Here is a 21,364-nt window from a genome sequence, read left to right as displayed (position 1 = left end):
CAAACCAAGGCTTCAGGATATGTCCATGTCATAGCAATGAATCAGCTACTCCAACAACAGAGTGCATATGTTTTCTAGTTACGGTGCTTACATCTTACACACAAATCAATCTACTTTGCTAACGAAAAGTGGTGAGTCATCATATGGTTATCCTCACTAGTAAAACATACTATCATACAAAATGGTCGTTATAGTTTGCACACCAACGGTACATCGTACAAGTAACAAGTCTCGAGCATCCAGTTATTCAAAAAACGTGAAAGTATTTCTACACCAAGTCGTTATGTTGACGAAAGCGTATATTGTAATACCATGATCGATTTGCATTCGTTGGTCACAAACTATCACTACTCTAAATAATTATTTTTCACTCAAACACAAAAGCATACTTGTCGCCAATCGTTTTCATCAAGTACGAGTTCAAGAAACTTACTACGACATGAATTTTTATTTTTATGTTGTGTAAATAGGTAATAATTAATTCAAGTAACACTATATCAACATCATCGAGTTGTGCTAATAGATTTACATGCGGTCTTGTGGTTTTCATCGGGACATACAGCACGAACTAACTGTAGACTCCTCTCTGTTGTACAGCTACTCGGTAATCGAAATGCTTTAACATGTAAACAACGATCTTGTTTCGTCACACCAAAAATATGTTCACTGTCGCGATACTCCGCACAAGACGTGCATAGCCTTTTCACACTCGTAATAGTATACCAACGTCAAGCGATAACGTTTAACAAGACCAACGACACTGAACCCACGACGTTTACCTATGTAAAATTACCACTTTCACTTGCCAGTCCGTCGTTTACCTGACTAAACATATTATTTTCCTTTGGAGATCTGACGTTTACCTAGAGTAAGAAACCATTTTCACTTGTAAATATATTTTTTCCTTGGCTAACAAACCTTTTTTCACTTGGAAATATATTTTTTCTCTGGTTAACAAACCTTTTTCACTTGGAAGAATATTTTTTCTCTGGTTAACAAACCTTTTTCACTTGGAAATATATATTTTTCCCCGGGTAACAAACCTTTTTCCCTGAGCAACAAACCATTTTCACTTGGTGGTCCGTCGTTTAGCCGAGTAAAAATATCATTTTCCTTTGGAGATCAGGCGTTTACCCAGTGTAACTATACATTTTCGCTTGGAAAAATACTTTTACCTAGAGTAACTAATCATTTTCTCCTGGGTAACAATCCCCTTTCGTCTGGAAACTATCATTTAACTGAGTACCAATACCGTTTTCACTTGGAAATACATTTTTTCCTGGGTAACAATACCATTTTCGTTTTGAAAACTGACAACCACACCGGTCAATTTGATATTTTTGTATATTGTTACAACGAACAGTGACGGAAATATACACAGACTACCGGTTTCAGAGCATACCCCATCGGTCGTATCAATATCATCTGTTAACCACATACAATATCCCCTTGTACACCGAAATGCACGCTTTGGAAAATTGGACAATAGGCTTCGATAGTTCTGTGATGTCCGGGTTCGTGCTTTGGATTTTCCAGAGTCAAAATGTCTGAATAAAACACCTCCTCGACGATGGTTGGTATGTGGATAACGGTGTTCGAAAAACGGTTGGATTTATGTCACCCATCGCGAGTTTTCTCTCCGCATGTTTACTATATTGTGTCTTTATTGGTCAATGTATGTCTCGACATTCAGTTTGAAATCGGAAATGATAAAGTATGTAACCGGATCCGGATATCAACTCTGAATCGATAAACCAATGAACAATATTCAAGTAAACATGTTACACCCTGTGTTTCCACGAAAAAATACCATCCAGACATACGTCGCGCTTGTTTGCCCACACCAGTATACGCGCAAATGGAGGTGTGTGACATTGCATGCAATGTGTTGGTATACAAACATCGATCCACAGACATTATCATAGTCGGTAATTTTGATGTAGATCGAATGTCACTCGATAACAATACCAATAAGCCACATTGCAATGACTCTGAGTCCGCGCTATTACATCGATATTTCGACACCGTTCACTGATCGATGGTGTTATCGTGTTGTTACATTGCAAGATAGTCATGACCCTATCTCCGGACAGATCACCCAGACCAATTTGATACATCGGTCGATATCCAGCGTGTTGTCAACACCGAAGTTTTCTGCTGAGACTGCAGCGTTTGACCAATGTGAACTATCGAAGTACGGGTGCTCGAAATGATTGCGATCAGTCTTTCACTAAATCACGGTGCATGGATGTCGCTACTCCCACATAACGACTCCAGATAAATATCGTGAACAGTGATTCTGCAAATCTCGGACTGATACTGTGATCCAATAAGGTGTGTTTCTGTGGAATGAAGACTGCAATCGTACACCACAATAGAACACTACCTCGTGATTTCACACGCAATCATGAAACACATCATCGTAAGGGTCCAGTTCGCCCGGTGACATTTCGAAACGGTCATCGCTACAAGAGATCGGGTTGGTCTCGTCATATCGGTAGCATTTTGACACTGTCATCACCACAAGGCTATTGAGGTCGATTCTGTTGGTCATATCGAAGAACATGTCAATCCGTTTTAGAATGTACCGTTTTTCAACTCCCCACACCATAGTGTTACGACACAGACAAGAAGCGTCGGTGGAAATAATAAAACACGGAAGGCACACTTTGGTGTTATTCGACATGGATTTTACACCCGACGAACCTCACATTCGAGCGATGCATTAGAATGGTGCTTGTATTGTTGACGTCAAAGGAAAACAAATGTATCGATTTATCGGTTTCGTTCATATCCAACAAAAACCAGGGTATATGATTGTGCACGGTTCGCATATTTGACTGTGAACGCTCTATTGATATATGTTGTACAGTTCACTTTCACCGTCGTGCGAATACCCATGTTACGGTTTCTATGTTTGTGTGTCCGTATGTCATGCTTCAGATTGACTCAGAGTCATTGCAATGCGGCTTATTGGTATGACATTGTTATCAGGTGACATTCGATCTACATCAAAACTACCGGTTATGATAATGTCTGTGGATCGATGTTTGTATACCAACACATTGCATGCAATGTCACACACCTCCATTTGCGCGTATACTGGTGTGGGCAAACAAGCGCGACGTATGTCTGGATGGTATTTTGTCGTGGAAACACAGGGTGTAACATGTTTACTTGAATATTGTTCATTGGTTTATCGATTCAGAGTTGATATCCGGATCCGGTTACATACTTTATCATTTCCGATTTCAAACTGAATGTCGAGACATACATTGACCAATAAAGACACAATATAGTAAACATGCGGAGGGAAAATTCGCGATGGGTGACATAAATCCAACCGTTTTTCGAACACCGTTATCCACATACCAACCATCGTCGAGGAGGTGTTTTATTCAGACATTTTGACTCTGGAAAATCCAAAGCACGAACCCGGACATCACAGAACTATCGAAGCCTATTGTCCAATTTTCCAAAGCGTGCATTTCGGTGTACAAGGGGATATTGTATGTGGTTAACAGATGATATTGATACGACCGATGGGGTATGCTCTGAAACCGGTAGTCTGTGTATATTTCCGTCACTGTTCGTTGTAACAATATACAAAAATATCAAATTGACCGGTGTGGTTGTCAGTTTTCAAAACGAAAATGGTATTGTTACCCAGGAAAAAATGTATTTCCAAGTGAAAACGGTATTGGTACTCAGTTAAATGATAGTTTCCAGACGAAAGGGGATTGTTACCCAGGAGAAAATGATTAGTTACTCTAGGTAAAAGTATTTTTCCAAGCGAAAATGTATAGTTACACTGGGTAAACGCCTGATCTCCAAAGGAAAATGATATTTTTACTCGGCTAAACGACGGACCACCAAGTGAAAATGGTTTGTTGCTCAGGGAAAAAGGTTTGTTACCCGGGGAAAAATATATATTTCCAAGTGAAAAAGGTTTGTTAACCAGAGAAAAAATATTCTTCCAAGTGAAAAAGGTTTGTTAACCAGAGAAAAAATATATTTCCAAGTGAAAAAAGGTTTGTTAGCCAAGGAAAAAATATATTTACAAGTGAAAATGGTTTCTTACTCTAGGTAAACGTCAGATCTCCAAAGGAAAATAATATGTTTAGTCAGGTAAACGACGGACTGGCAAGTGAAAGTGGTAATTTTACATAGGTAAACGTCGTGGGTTCAGTGTCGTTGGTCTTGTTAAACGTTATCGCTTGACGTTGGTATACTATTACGAGTGTGAAAAGGCTATGCACGTCTTGTGCGGAGTATCGCGACAGTGAACATATTTTTGGTGTGACGAAACAAGATCGTTGTTTACATGTTAAAGCATTTCGATTACCGAGTAGCTGTACAACAGAGAGGAGTCTACAGTTAGTTCGTGCTGTATGTCCCGATGAAAACCACAAGACCGCATGTAAATCTATTAGCACAACTCGATGATGTTGATATAGTGTTACTTGAATTAATTATTACCTATTTACACAACATAAAAATAAAAATTCATGTCGTAGTAAGTTTCTTGAACTCGTACTTGATGAAAACGATTGGCGACAAGTATGCTTTTGTGTTTGAGTGAAAAATAATTATTTAGAGTAGTGATAGTTTGTGACCAACGAATGCAAATCGATCATGGTATTACAATATACGCTTTCGTCAACATAACGACTTGGTGTAGAAATACTTTCACGTTTTTTGAATAACTGGATGCTCGAGACTTGTTACTTGTACGATGTACCGTTGGTGTGCAAACTATAACGACCATTTTGTATGATAGTATGTTTTACTAGTGAGGATAACCATATGATGACTCACCACTTTTCGTTAGCAAAGTAGATTGATTTGTGTGTAAGATGTAAGCACCGTAACTAGAAAACATATGCACTCTGTTGTTGGAGTAGCTGATTCATTGCTATGACATGGACATATCCTGAAGCCTTGGTTTGTTGTCTTACGAAAGATGACGCGACCTCGGTGTCGTAAATTGTGTTAACTAAACTCGTCCACAATTGTGCTGGACTTACACATGGTATTCGTATACTGTACACATACAAACTTTTGTGTAAACAACTTTGGTGTTTCTGTTAATACTAGTTCTGTGTTGAATTACTTGATTATTATGATACATGAACAACCATTCAGACAATAAAGTTCTTGAGGTATCGAAACAGTTTGAAAGCACCACCAATCATTGTACAGGTTTGTAGCATGAGTGAATATTTTCGTGTAACATGAATATATTTCATATGGCTTTGGTAAGAAATGAGTTATGCAGGATAACCATACACAACCTACAAAAGTAAAACTTGTTGCGTTTGATTGTATACTTTGTATCGATGTCTTTGCGATGTCGAAAGACGGTTGTGTTTATATTTGCATTAAGCGGAGTAACTCAAGTAATAAATTTTACTCGTTTGAAAATACCGAACAATGGATAACAGTATGAATATGAGCGGTAATTATTTTTCGTGATATACAACCAATCTTCCAAGCATAACTTGTCAAAAATTTATCATGTCATAGTCGGCTGTTACGAATTCGACACAAATGTACTTCGATTATTACGATGATGGAAATTACGTTCAAGGGAGTATTTCGAAGTAGTATATTCAGCAATTACCAAATAACAAAAAATATCAAACTGTGCATACAACTCGGTTAGGTAAACGATACAGTTACAAGTCGGATGTAAGCTTGATTTACAGATTACAGTCTGCTGATGTAAAGCTCGACCACTCCAGTGTGTTTATTGCAAAGTATTTGACACAAACAAAATATCGAATGGAGACTTCGGTTTCATTACCAAGCTAGTGAAAATTGTTTTTCTGTTGGTCAGGTATGATTTGCATTTAGAAAAACGATCTACACCGATTAAGCGACGCTGTTTCATATCTGATGAGTGAGTGAAATTTCCTTATGGTTTGATTTAGCGAGTTAATTATCGGTGATTCAATCAGATACAAGTAAGATCTTTAGTGACAGAGTATTGTGATGACATTTACTTTAGCGAATGACAACGGAAAAATTTTCGATTACATTGTCGGTGTATGTGTTACACAAATAATTCTAGTACACCTAACCATAGGGTACATTTGGCAAACATCGTACAAAGTGTTTCTTTGTGTTGGTAACGACTTTCAGCGGTTTGGTTTCATGTCGGGAATTATTATTTGAGGGTTCAAAAAACAATTTCAATCAATGCTACAAATGAACAACAATGCAAAACACGTTTAGTGAATTACAGTGTAGCAAGTACTTCCTTAATATTACGATTGTTGTGCACTAGACATTTCTAGTTGAATTGAATGCGTCGAGCAAACATATTCAATTTACTTTTGTAATGATCAAAGTCTTAGAGTGCAACCTCGTGATATTTTACATTTAGCACGTTCTATAGAAAGTGTGAACGGAGTTGAGTATTAATCGTGTACTTGGGATAGTGCTTTGATATCAAAGATATATTTTCACACTGTGTAATGTTTCGATTCTCTGTTGTGAATACCTCCAGTAACGACATTGATGTTAAATCCTCACTCTTGGTCATTGTAAGCGAATCCTAAACATCGCAACAGTCGGTATGGAAATCGAACGCATGCATACTTTTAGATAGGCGATACTAACAAGTTTATTACATCCGTGAAATACTCTGAAACGTCGATTCGTGATTGGTGTTAGCTATATTCATCTTCTATATCTGTGGACACAAAGAATTCTTAACTTTGGTTACAGCTCATTCGTAACGAATTGTTGCGCGCAATCTAGAAAAGCACAAGTCGAAGACGAATGATTTGATTTCAATGAACTAAAAAAAAAAATTCCTTTTGTTTTGATGTTGGATTTAATACAATTTGTATGACTATACCGAATCCGAATCCGAGAGTGCAATGTTACTTTAGTAGAAAAATTGGATGACTCGCATTTTGATATTGATAAATGTGTAGAGTAATATGACTAGTTTATAAAATCTCGGTAATGTTTTTTTGTCATGTCTGTGATCAACAAATATGTGATCAAGTCTTATCATTCGATATTAACTTTCGCAGTCGGTGTAATTTGTTGAAGTAACAATACCGACGAGTTCAATAATATTCTCCATCGATGCATTCGAATAATCCGTCAGCTGCAAGCGGATTTAAAACTTGATGCTGTTTCGCGGTTAACTCAAGTCAGTGGTCGTGTTTGTGTTGATTTCAGGAATGATCATGACGAGTTGCCTGGGTAGATTAGTTAATGGGGTTGTAACTACGACCGTACAGAGTTGCTGACACCCCAATATCTTTTACGCTGTAATATACGGATTTAATTGTGATAAATTAATTCTCAGTTATTGTTCGGACATTCAAATCTCGTATACTCAAAATATAATATGTCCAAGTCAAATCGTATATGTACCGATTAGTAAGTACTTTGTCTTCAGAATAGTAACGACCTTTACAATCGAATAAAAACGACCGATCATACGAATACAGCCAGGATGAATTAAAATTTGTGAGTTGTAGTCATATAATCAAGTAAGTGAAAACTAGATTTTTAACAATTGTTAATGCTGTGAAGAATTCTTTTGAGCATGGTAAGATGTTAAAATATCTCTTTGACAAACGGAAAGCGGGATCGCGAATAGAGTTGCAATGTTTCATTACTTGTTTCAAATCAATGTGCATATAATATCGAAATGGGACTGCGGGGAAGTTGGTAGTCATGTTTGTCAATCTATTTCAATTCAGACTATGTCAAAGTCCAAATATTTCATTTTGGATTATTTGGATTTACATTTAGTACATCCGCGAATGGATTTAAAGTTGGTAAATTACCAAAATGATTGAATATTATCGGGTTAGAGATAGTTGGTATTGATTCTATAACTGTTAAAACAGCGGCGTGGAATGTGTGAATAATTCAATGTGACTGAAAGTCGGTGTCAGTAATATTCAGGTTACGGTCGAATCAAAAGATCACGTTAAAAAGATTTCTCAAATTAATTAGAATTGTACCGAATTAACACATTCAGACACGAATCAACTTGAGCTGTGTAGTAAGTTTCATTTCAGTCAATTGATACATTGCTTGAATATTCGCATGATTCTTATCATACAACTAAAGTCAACCACGTTCCAAAGTGTCAAAAACATATAGCGACCATACCAGAAAGTGTCAAATTGTTGGTTTACGAATCACCGTCTGCGACGACTCTGTGACAAACTAATTACGGAAATATTACCTTGTGAGTGGGTATGAGGGATCGCTTTGTCTGAAGCATTACCCTGTGAGTGTCGTAGGATTTTAAAATTATTTCACACCTATTTGAATAAGCGTTCACTTCACAAAGGATTAAGGTTAGAGCGGAAATAAGTGACAATTTGTCGCTATTCAAGTTACCGACACTGGCGGTCTGTTATTCGTTACTTATTAAATCTTTACGACTGAAATCAAGTTCTGTGACAAACTGCTTACGAAAATTTCACCGCGTGAGCGATCGATATGCCTGTAACATCAAGTCGCGTATGTCTGAGACATTATCTTGTCAGCGAACGCAGGGTTTGCAAACTATTTCACACCTTTTTGGAGTGTTAGTTTGTGAACGCGGCTATTGTTGGTATTCGAGTCACCGTCTACGCCGGTTCCGTGGTAAACTAATTACCAAGCGACTGATTCCTAGATTTAGCAAACTATTTCACACCCTTTTTGGTGAAAGTACGACATGCCGCTAGCATTCTATCAACGAAAGTACGAATCATCGCCGCGCCCATAAGAATAACGATATATCGAAGTCGCATTCACCGCAAACGTTGGGATTACTTCAAATTGGTCATATATAATAATTTGGGATATACATACTAAGTAATGGCGTCGCTGTTTACTATACTTGATATTCAACACCACTTCACCAGAGATCGCTATACCCGTAACGTTATCAGGCACATCATCGCTACAGCCTATACCTGAAAGGGTGTCGTCACCAGAGATCCCATAAGAAACAATGGCACATCACCAGAGATCCCATAAGAACCAATGGCACATCACCAGAGATCCCGTGAAAATACATGGCACATCATGAGCGATAGGTGGTCTGAAAGGGTACCATCACCAACACGAGTTTTCATGGCACATCACCGACGCAGCCTATACCCGAAAGGGTACCATCACCAGAGATCCCCTAAGAACACATGGCACATCACGAGCGGAAGGGGGGGTCAAAAGGGTACCATCACCAACACGAGTTTCCAGGCACATCACCAGCGGGCCCATAAGAGCCCCACCCACCTCACGAGCGATCATAACTACTACTACCGGTAACCATTGGTGTCGTGACTGCAGTGTTTTAACCAACTACGCCACTCGCTTCCCTCGGTATTCATGGTGTTTGTCGACTACTGATATGGTCATTTACACAAAGCCAATTCTATTCGTTGGTATTCTGTTGCTATCGACTTTTAGCACGGCCCATGTCCAGACTTTTATAAGACACCGCTCACATGGATGGGATGGCGAGGAGGAGCCCTCATAAACCTCCAACACTTAGGAAGGAATTCCGGAGTCGACCTCGGTCGGACTCGAACCTGCAACCTATTGGTGTTGCAGCTGCGGATTGCACCACTACGCTATCTCGCCACTACAGATGGCGAGGTATAGCGGTTCCTGCGGCGTTGTATTCGTAGTAGACAAAGTAGATTACGTCTTGGGATAGTGGGCATAATCGGCATTGAGCAATGTAGCACGACAAGGTGTTTGGTTGGACTCCGAAACGCTTCTTCTCTCGATATTGCCGAAGAGAAGAATACTATTCGAGTTCACGTTGGCGGTTAAATCCGCGGCCTTCGGCACGAAAGACTCTGTAGCAAATTTGCTACCGTAAAATCACGTGGATGCCATTTTGAACATAATTAGTTACGTACGAAACCCTCAAAATGTCACCCGCTAGCACCATTTACTTTCAAGAAAACGGTTTCGTACTTCGTACTTCGTACTACTGGTCCGCCAAATATCTTTTGTAATTTCACCGGTCCGGGTCGCCTGTGATCACATCTGATTTTTCCCTACGCTGAAGCAAAATATATCCAAACGGCGCTATTTTCAATGTACACATGTTCAAGAATAAACATTCACAAACAGTAATATTAATCATCATTGACGGTTTTCATAATTTCCATTAACATAACCTGATTACAGTTCAGGCACTGCCTAACTTGACTTCCGTGACCGCACATGTCACTGAGGCAAATTTAGGCTGGATAGATGCGAACCTGCGTCATGAGTTGACCATCTGTCGTTGTTGTCACACTTATTTGTTATGTTGTCTTCATGCACGCTTGCGACCAAAGTCCAGCCTCCCCCATCTGTGTCCATGTCGCAATAAACCTATGATGCACACATGGTAGAACGTATTGATTAAAGTACTATTGACTAAAGCTCTTTTGCTGTAAGTTAACGGATATTTTCGGAACCTCTTTTTTATAAGTATCGAATAAATTGTATTCAAAGTTTACAGAAGCGAATGTGTCAGCGAATGGGATCAGCGGTCGAAAATCTATGAAATAAAATATCGCTTTATAGACCAACGAAGGCAAATTTCAGGATTGTAACGGTGCCATTAAGTACTCAGACACAACTTGTGTCAAAGTAGTCATGAAAGCTACTCATTTAGAAGTAGAATTAGCGACGAAAAAATCTACTCAAGAACAAGTAGAAGTTTCTTCTTCAACAAGCCACCTAAACCTACTTGAAGTAGAAGTAGAATTGACTGACTTTAAATCTACACAAGTAAGTAAGTAGCTTTGAAAACAGTCCTAATTCGTTCGCATGGACTGTCAACAGCTGCAAATTAAGCTATGCAGAAGGTGCAGAGCTTGATTCGTATTGATGCATCCCAGGAGGCAATACCTTTAAAAAGCCAAAATTACTTTATACCCCCTGAACATTTCACTTGGTAGGAAGTAAAATGTAAATTTACTACCTTTATAGTCCGCCTAAATAGATAATTGACTTGTCTTGACCTGAACATGTCATCCTCTGATATTCAATCAATAGGAACATGATTCAAGATCTTTATTTGTCGAAAAAGCAGTCTGTCAAGCCTCAAAATTGTACTTTTGTACAAGTTCCGGTAACAGTTGTTCATTCTACCAAGATGAAAGTGGAATATAACGCTATCAAATTTGTCCTTGAGAGCTTAACTACAATACTCATATTCGTTCCATATCTTTTGACTTGTAAATGGTGAAATCCCTGCTGAGCCAACATAATGGGCATAGCCTACCTAGTATCACTATCAAACGGGAATCGTAGGCTGGTATCCTCGATTGAACTCAGATAGTCGAATACGGATGAAAGGTTCAAATTTTATACCAAGAAAAGAGCCCAGTGCATAGAAATCCATCGATTGTGTAGGAAAAAAACGTTGTGAAAACTCACAAAGCATCCAAGTACAAACAGTTGGTCTAAGAATTAGTATCTGCATATGGAAAACTTGAAGCAAACAGGAGCATTAAAGTTCACCTCCTTATCAGTCGTCTTGATATATTCCCTGATAATCTTGATGATTAGAGTAAAGAGTGAGAGGAAAGGTTCCACCAAGACATCAAAACAACAAAAACGATATCAGGGACGATGAGATAGACTTATTCTGGCAGACTATTGCTGAAACCTTTCAAAAGACTACACTAAATTGCATATAAGTGAAAATCGTACAATGAACAATTTTATTTTAGGATAAATTATTTATTATTATAATATAACTGGTTACTTCGAATTTTAAATAGGTGATTGACATGGAACTGATTAAATTATTGTAATAATAATTGATTATCGTGGTAGATACGTAGGCTACGTATATAGTTGGAGTTTATTTATGTACATGATATCTGTGAAAAACATTAACTCGTATAAATCTAATACCCCTAAAAATAATGATGTCGTTTTATTTTGTTTCAACACAGTCGCTAGTGCATAAAGATAACGAAGATATTGACTTTTTGAACTTTATATTACGACTAAGCTTTTTTTTCATCAGTCCATTCATCGAAAATATGAGATTTTACTCAAAAATAGCCCCATTGGTTATCTCCAAAATAAGAGTCAATTTCGACAAGCTAACGTCATATTCCGAATCAGTGCCCTTCATAACCGCAAAAACCACACTTACTTTGCCTGCCGAAAAATATGTGTTGACCAGTGTGGCATATCTGGAGTCATATGACTTAATCGATACACAATGACTCGAGTACAAGTCGCGTCAACATACAAAGTGACTCACATTCCATTATTTCTTGCATGATAAGTTAGTGGAGTTGTCAAATGCATGCGATGGTGTGGCCAAGAAGGCTTTAATGTGAAAAGATAATGAAACTGAAAAAGAAATGAGAATGCTTATTCATTGAACTGGCCGTCCCAGCTGAACAAAACATACCACAAAAAGACTTTAAAAAAAAACAATCGAAATACACAGAGCTCAAAAGGAATGTGAGAAATTGTGTCGATGCTAAGAAACATTGTGCCGATAGTCATTGGCGCTACAGGGGTCGTAAGCAAAAAACTCATGAGACATATCCGACAGATTCCGGAAAACGTTCGATTCGACATGATCCAAAAGATCACGTTATGGGGCACTGTGCAAATTCTTCGAAAGGCTTTGAATGCACCACTGGACTAAAATTACACTTGTGCGCATGAATCACAGCATAATTTCTGTAATTTCGATTCTTCATTTTCAATCATCTCTACCTCTGCTCTGCAACCCTTGCCAATTCTTCATCTACCGCAATTCTGCAGTCTGTCCTCTTCATATATTACATAGGAATACCAATTTGGCTGTAATACTGAGGTTTTAAAAATTTACTTCAAACTCTCCATTTTCCTTTGGGGGCAGGTTGCTCCCCGGATTATGTGTGTATTTACCAGTTTTACTGTGAATAAAGGAGATAATGATAATAATAAAAAGTGACATATGTCGAGTAGAGTCATCCACAAAATACTACTTCAGTCATTACCATCCTCAATACTAGTATACGCCAGCTTGTAAACGTGCGCCGTTCCAGCTATGGCTGTGCGCGTAATGTATGTTGAGATTAACTTCAGTCATTATAACAATAGCAGAATTCATATTCAGATGCAATATTAACTGCACTTCTAGCATCACGATTCTAACAACTTTACCCATAGCGTCAGTAGCTAAGGGTGGAGGCCAAAAAGCTGAGTAAAAACATCCTGGATTTTCGCTTAATCTGCGAGTTCCAAGATCTTCCGATTTAGAAGTAGATGATCCGCACGCCAAAACATTGGATGTTCGTGCGAAGTTAGTAGATCTACAAATCCAGGATGTATGACGCTATTGCGTCAAAATGACGCAAGATGTAGTGATCCGTGGAAGGTTGCCATGTCAACCCATCGACTTCGTAGTAAATATTATGCTTTGGCCATGCTGATTGGAAATGTCGTCGATTTTGGTCATGTGCTATGAATGCCATCGTTTCCTAGGTAGACTTATGAAATTGATTTGAAGCCACTTTGCAGCTTTAATGCATATCACTCTGTAGTTTATTCACAGTTATAAGTTCTAAAGACGGCATTGCAAACTGGTACTGTTGTTATTACTGTCTGTAGTATGGATATTTTGGACAACGTAGATGGCATGCAGTTCGGACGACTAGAGTCTAGAATACAATTGTCATGCCCAGGCATTACTTGGCAAACATATCGGACTCATTTGTAAAATACCCAGAAAATGAATTCGTTGACCGCTACAGATTTTACAAGGGAGCTACGGTAATTCTTATTGGACATGATTAAAGACAGCCCATGGTTGGATGTACGGTGCCAAGCTTTGCACTCCATGATGCAATTACTCTGTGCTCTCCGATTTTTTGCTACTGTCATTTTCAACAAACAGATGCTGAATTGATCGGTGGCAGCCGGACAACTGCACGCCGAATCATCCACTGCATTTCTCGGGCGTTATCAGAGAATAGAGAAAATTTATCCCACGATTGGATGATTTGTTACAAACAAAGAGTGATTTCTTTGACATAGGTGGAGTTTCAAATGTCATCGGTTGCATTGATGGTACCCACATCCCAATAAAGTCCCCGGGTGACTCTGTACCAGAAAAGCTTATCGTTGCAGGAAAGGATATTTTTCTTCGAACTGTCAAATGGACTGCAATGCCAAGAGAATACCGGTAGTGACTAATGCTGTTGTGAGATGGCCAGGGAGTACTCATGACTCAAGAACTTTTTCAAATTCCAGATTAAAATACAAGCTCGGCCAGAAAAAATACAATGGGATTTTGCTGGGAGACAGAGGCTCTATGCTCTAAAAATGTACCCGATGACTCCATTAACAAATCCACAGGCTGCACAAGAAAAAAAAATACAGCTATATGCACTCAAAGACACGCGTGCTGATCGAGCAATGCTTCGGCGTTCTCAAACAGCGTTTCCAGATGTTGCTAAATCCTATGCGAATGCAAATCGAAAACACCATCCTGGCAATCATTGCAACAATATGTTTGCACAATTTTGCTACAAAAACCAATGAGCCAGTTCCTGATATTGCAGTTACTCCCGAGGAAGCTACGGATATAACATCTGAAGTTGGATACAATGACGCAATAGCCTATCTTGAAAATAAGATCAACACATATTTCTACTAATTATGTTTATTTTAAAATTTTAACGAACACAGTAAACCGTGCTGGTGTAAAAATAATAACGAGAATGAAATGTGCATGACTTCGTGGAATGAAAGATTCAACTACAATTGCACTGTAGATAATAAACAAAGAGCAGGTGTCCCATTATTTGTATTCAAATTGACAAATATGAATTCAAAAAATGTACCGAAATATTTGCACCGTCGACAATACCTATAAGGCGAGGAACACTTGGCAGGCACAATGAAATATTATAAAGAAATGTTGCATTTCAAAAAATGTGCACCGTCGATAATACGTATAAGCAATGTTCCCTCTAAGCTACTCACGTGCGCAAATGCGCAGTGCTGACATGGTCTCTGCGCACAGAAAATCCAAGTTGCCTATAAGGCGAGGAACACTTGGCAGGCAGGCACAATGAAATATTATAAAGAAATGTTGCTTTTCAGAAAATGCGTATTCGGCTATTTAGATAACTTGACATAATTGAACAAAGAAATATTGCATTAAATATGTCACTAATTCCTCAATTGTCCAAGTTCTAATCTATATTTTTCCATTTTTATCGCATGTTCTTCAATACGCATTTCGAGTTCTTGCTTTCTGAAATATCATTCTTCGTCTCTCATCTCTTTTCTTTCTTTGAGGTCCTCAATATTGGACACCATCAGTTTAATTCTCAGCTCATTGTTTTTCTGAATTAAAAGAAGTTCATATTGACTCTGCGATGAGGTAGTAACCTATGATTAAACTAAAACATGTATTAGGAAGCCAATCACAAAGAAATCATTTGGAAATTCTCTTTGCCTTGTTGGCTGATATTTTTTCCTCTACTGCCTGATATCAATATCTGTTTCCAAGTGTGGTATCCACTCGATATGAGCGGTGAACCAATAATTGGTCAGTCTCTAGTCATTAAAAACTTGTATTCTGCAACCAGCTGATCACAAAGTGCAGAATTGGTAGTTTTCATTGTATTGTATTTGTATACTAGAGCCCGACTGATATTGGAGTTTTGGGCCGATACCGATAAAACCAATATCTAACTCCTTCACCGATAACCACTATAGCCACATTCAAATGGTGTGGAATACCTTAAAATGCGCATTTGAAAAACTTCAGGGCATCTATTTGAATAGCTTTACAGCCGATGCGATACTTGGACAGGAAATAAACTAGAAAGGCTGTATCAGGACACCTGTAGAGTGTAATTTATGTGAAATATATCAATATTCTCAGTCTAGTGGTAAAAGATTATAGTTTATGGAGTTCCTATCACCATGCTATGACCTCACGAAAACTGCCCATATATATTCATTTCCAATGGCCGATACCAATAATTCTTTCAAAGAGTGATATCGAGTCTATATTATCGGTCAGGCTCCATTGTACACCATCTTATATCAATTGTTACAGGATTGTAACTATGTGCATTGCACTGGTAATCAGCAATCTTTCGAGCAGTCAAACACCATTTCCAACTCTATCGTTCGCAAATACACTTCACTAGAAAACTAAGTACAAAGTGGAGAATTTTTACATAACAATGGTTGGGGCAGTGGAGCAAAAGTTTGCCAAACCCTCCGAAACTGCAAGATTGTATATTTTAAAATATCAACTCGACTTGAAATCCAAATGAGTAGAAGCTACATACCAGGTGGCAGATCACTCGTCTTTGTCACGTATGTTGACTGCGATTCCATACAGCTTGCTTCTGAAAAAAAATGTGAATGTTTCAGAAGGATTTGTGGCTATAGGCCTACGCATGTTTACACATGTACAATGCACAATTGCACATGCATATTTGCTAGTGATGGTGAAAAATACTGAAACCGATCATTTGACGACGAGCAAAAAATCTCATTAAAAATCGCTGAATGTATGACAAGAACGTTTGATATTGTGAATGCGTTCCCTTCAATACACCACCGGATAAGAAATTGATATAATATACATCTACACTTGTAATTGATATGTTAGCAAAAAGTAGCGATGAAAATAACGAGAAGAGTTGCCTCTGACACGAACCGATCTTCATCATGGGGAACATTTCTCGATGTGGTCAATGTATCGAACAAGTTCTCATTACTCTCTCGCAACATAACTTACATGATTGATTTTCTGCAGTAACTACAGACAATATGGTGGAATCACTTTCAAAATGATGTTCAAATGGCTGAACCTCTGCTGGCATGACAGCTTTAACCATTAATTTACTGATATGCGCCATATTATGGATATAATTAATGTCTACAAACTTACCTTGCAATAAATAGCACCGTCACCGGGTCAGATACTATTGAATGTTCTGAAGGCCTTCTGTCATTTTCAGTTTTGAGACTTTCTCTTGTTTTGAAGCAACCTTCAATTGCTGTTCTGTTTTTTGCCATGTTTGGTGATGTGGCATTTCACGGCTTGGTTGATTGTTTCCAATGCAAGACAACGGCAGAACTCGTTTATTACATAGTTTGTAAGCAATTATCATTAAACATTCTGTAATAATATGATCATCAGTCAATAAGGAGAAGCACAATTGAGTACCGGTAACAAAATATCGCTAACATGCAATATTCACTATCTTTATAATGAGCCTCAGATCAGCAATTTCAATCTACAATGACATAACTATTACAAACCTCGCCAAATTTATATGCTTGTGTACCTTAATCTAGACTTTAATCCTGGTGGCGACCAGGATCAAGAAGCAGCAGTCTATACTCAGTCGGTCCTGGCAGAATCTTACTAATCTACCTTTCTGGTCCGCAGAAAATCCAGCAACGTGCAAAATCCCCAGATCTTTTATTTGATCTATATTTTTGGCCTCCACCCTTAAGTGATTAAATGAGAGTGCAATTTTCGTGTCGGTATACAGTCAATATACAGATTGATGCATATTTGCGATTACTAATTATATAAACGCCTCACATCGTAGTACGAGTGATCCATTTTCGTAGCGAGGGTATAAATTCCACTCCTCGATTCTGGTTTCCATCTCTGCTGTTCGAGACATGAAGTTGGCGCGACCTGTTTGCTCGTGCTCATGGGTCCGGTAGGACTAGAAGAGCTTGTTGATACTGTATCGCCTGGTCTGGATATCAGGGTCTTGAAATAACATGCAAAACATCGATTTTATTTTTGTATCTGAAGGACAGCGATCGCCCATCCATGGCGGTACCAGTTTAAAAACATAAATGTATATTCGGCTGACTACAAGAGGTTCACTTCTGTCGCAGTCACTATGTACCTTGAGCTATGAGTGATAACTTAAATATGTTCTGTATGTGCCCATTGTTGGCGTAATGCAGGGTTGTAACCACGTCACAAGATTCCGAGTCACAAGTCAATCTCACTCATTTATTTTCGACTTAAGTCAAGTCGAGTCATATTCAATTCACCACCCAGTCCTAGTCCAAGTCAGCTAGTATAGGATCGAGTTCGAGTAATAGTATTTTGAAGCAAATCCAAGTCCAGGTCATTGTGTTCACTGTTCAGTGCTCATGTTCAGCTTTTAGTTCAATCTGGTTAAACCAACATTTGTTTCATCTCTGCTCGAGCGATATAGAATTGCTCGCATCCATAATATAGTAATTTTTCTCGGTTATAACAGTTTCTGGCCCTATTTTCCGAGTGTTAGGACTGAAAAACGAAATACCAATAATGTGGTGACTTTACTATTCTCTAAAGTTACAATGAAATGTCTGACTTGGAATCCCAGTCTCGATTTGCATGACTTTTTTCGAGTCATTAACAATGACTCGATTATAAGTCGAGTCAATACAAAAATTGACTCGTGTCGAGTCGAGTCATTTTACACATTTGAGAAAGTTATTCTAGTCAAGTCGAGTCACCTAGTCATGATTTATAAACATCAATATGATTACTAAAATCGTGAAACAGGACAGGTTTTATGCGCCACATTTAAAACAAGAATTCGCATCAAATCAAACACATACAACATCGCTCAGTCTTAGCGGCACACTAATATGCAAATTCAGTATACGAAGCTAGCCCACAATATGCCAGATGCAAATACGTCATTAACCCAGGCGTGAACGTTTATTATATAGCCTATGTATAAGCTATATAAATCGTCCTGAAGATATTGCGAACTCTACAACATTATCCAATATCTTTGGATCTGTTAGAACGCCCTTCAAGACCAAATTATTCCGGTTCACAGCATGAAGAAGTTATTTTCTTTGATGTCGGTATTTCACACAATACAACAAGAAGTGTTCCACAAATTCCTCTGCATTGCACTTCTGGTATAGTGGCCCCGCGTAGGCTAATGATAAGCAATTGCGCAGTTATTTATGATACGGAAAAGTGCTCTGTTAAGTCGATTCCTTTTGCCGAATAGAATTTGTGATATCTGTCATTAGTAAGTATATCCCCGTCGGATTGAATTATTTAGGATATGATATTTAATAAACTTCCATGAGTATCACTTAGGCATGCGCTGCATAATATATTTGTACATGACTGACCTGTTGATTTTTCAGGAGAATAGAAGTTTCCACAACTAGTGCAATCAACAAGAGCAGCAGAATACACATTCCGATTATCATAAATTTAGTTGGTATTCTTTTCCGACTCGACTTTGCAACATTGCCATTGTCCTGAGCTGTTGTATGCGACTTTGTGGAAATCACTGGATATGATGATTGCCGTTCATGACACACTGTCTCATACCGGGCTGGTGGCGCTACGGGCCCAGGATTTGGTAATGGCCTTCCACCTTTGTAATGTTGGCGAAATGTTTCTGTGATATTCATAATGTTAGTAATAAATAGATTAAGTTTTTTGCAGCTTTGCAACTTTTTTCACAGATTCCATCAGCTTCCTAAATACTCAGAAGTTATGTCGTGTGGTGTTTAAAGCTGTTTGAAGGAATCTGACACTGCAACTTTTTGTAACTTTTCTCCATTTTTTATGCAACGTTATGCAAGTTTGTTCTATTTCTCATGCAACGCTATATGTAAATAGATCGCGCTTGATTATCTCACTGTAGTTTAAACTTGAGGTCTTTTCTTATTTGACGTACATTCAGGCTAGACCGCCGAAAATCAGGCTATATTTTCACTCGTCAGTTTTCTCAGGTTACCGCATTGATTTTGTTGAAGTCACCAACATTTTTTTCAGTGCAACTTTTGCGAAACTGGAATGCAACTTTTTACTGCGACTTTTGTGAAAAATAAGTGCAACTTTCCACGGATTACATTACAACAAAAACTTGCCCTAGTAATAAACGATCCGTTCAGTTGCCAAGTGGCAGGAATTACATATCTTTGCATAAATATATCATGGGCTGCTTGGACAGTACAGTGTATCACATATTAGAAAGTCCTACATATGATAATGCTATGCATTATCATGTCGTTAGGGGCATATGGCCACTCATGGCCAAGTTGAAACAACACAATGATGTAACTGACTCTCTTGTGCATGAGGTACATAAACAACCGATCATATACTAGAACCGTGGTTCTTAACCGGTGTTCGAGGGGACACCAGGGGTTCGGCGAGCCAGTCTCAGGTGTGCCGCAGGCGGTCAAGAGTCCAGACCCACAAAACACACACACATCATTTGTGATGACACCGAGGCGGTAGGCTACTTTTATGTTCCAAGTCGTAGAGCGAATGCCCAGAATACCACTGAACATAATGATACATTCGATAGCAAGCAGACAAGTAGCTTGAAGGGCAATCAATCAATCAAGCAGTCAAGTCATGATGAGCGCGCCTTCAAGAGTCGCTACACCACATCATTATTGGTTGCGGCCAATTACGCGCTACAGTAGCCGAAATATTAATTCTGTTGTTTCAGGTCAACGCAGTGCCGTACGCGGGGGTTTTGAGTTTGGCTCCAGACCCAATCATTTTGAAATGTAGACTATATGTCTAATATTTATTGCAGTGATTCTTAACGGTTGCGTTACGTGCGGATTTTTCCAGACATGTCCGGAATTTCACTGTAAAAACTGCGTCCTGGAGGAAATTTAAAAATATGCATAAACGTCCGGAATTTTGAAGGCTTGAAGTAGGCTCAAAATTTTGTCGTAATTACGCAATATTATTTCAAGCAAATTAATACAACTTGAAATTAACATATTTTAATTCATATCATTACCACGACATAGTGGCGGCTATCGCCTTTCTCAGGCTATCTGCGACACGACACGAATTTATTGTAGTATCTATTACTTTGATTCTGTAATTTTTGAGGGCGACTTTTTCGTTCTTGGCTTCCAGTCAATTCCAGGTCTCTCTCGGTACCATGCGTGCCCAACGTTGTCTCTCTGCTGCCGACTTGCTGCACGGGTGTGGGCTTATACCTGCACTACTACAGTAGTGAGGTCGGCGATGAGGAGCACGTAGAGAAGTGGTCGGGAAGCTTTTTCGTCCGAAGAGCCATATTGACCATGTATTTTCCATTTCAACTCCCAAAGAGCCATACACGCCAATCAACTATTACGTCACAATTGAAAAATCGTGACGTCATGGTAGCACAAATACGAAATCAGTACATGGGATTCGTCGTTTGCACCTATTTCCCCGGTAAAAACTCGTACTAATCATGCTGATCGTCATATTTGAGTAATGAGTATGCGAAACTTGAGTTACATAGATCTTTTGTCAGTTAAATATTTTTAATTGTATTGAACTGAGTGGCCTGTGATATTTTGCGAAGCTCAAGACAGTTAAAATTAAGAATTT

The 21,364-nt window shown here is 38.6% G+C and overlaps 1 protein-coding gene and 1 long non-coding RNA gene across 3 annotated transcripts in view; both read right to left on the bottom strand.

Annotated features, from left to right (window-relative positions):
• Window positions 1-21,364, bottom strand: part of LOC145449099 (uncharacterized) — a 134,657-nt gene that overhangs the window by 88,192 nt on the left and 25,101 nt on the right. The window contains exons 2-4 of one of the 2 annotated variants that reach the window (XM_080327572.1): window positions 19,135-19,409; window positions 17,573-17,749; window positions 10,245-10,359 (exon numbers count right to left, since the gene is read on the bottom strand). In XM_080327572.1, the coding sequence (XP_080183698.1) occupies window positions 10,245-10,359; window positions 17,573-17,749; window positions 19,135-19,409 (567 nt within the window). The remainder of the gene's footprint in view (window positions 1-10,244; window positions 10,360-17,572; window positions 17,750-19,134; window positions 19,410-21,364) is intronic. The other variant, XM_080327573.1, reaches the window with a different exon arrangement.
• On the bottom strand, window positions 16,302-17,136 carry LOC145449124 (uncharacterized). Its single transcript, XR_013918140.1, has 2 exons — window positions 16,910-17,136; window positions 16,302-16,361 (listed from the first exon to the last, which is right to left on the bottom strand). It is a non-coding gene; the product is annotated as an uncharacterized LOC145449124 (long non-coding RNA).

Source organism: Botryllus schlosseri, chromosome 10 (genome assembly GCF_051294905.1).
Source record: "Botryllus schlosseri isolate E-star chromosome 10, Bs_hap1, whole genome shotgun sequence".
Taxonomy (NCBI): Eukaryota; Metazoa; Chordata; class Ascidiacea; order Stolidobranchia; family Styelidae; genus Botryllus; species Botryllus schlosseri.
This window is presented reverse-complemented; position numbering and strand designations above follow the sequence as displayed.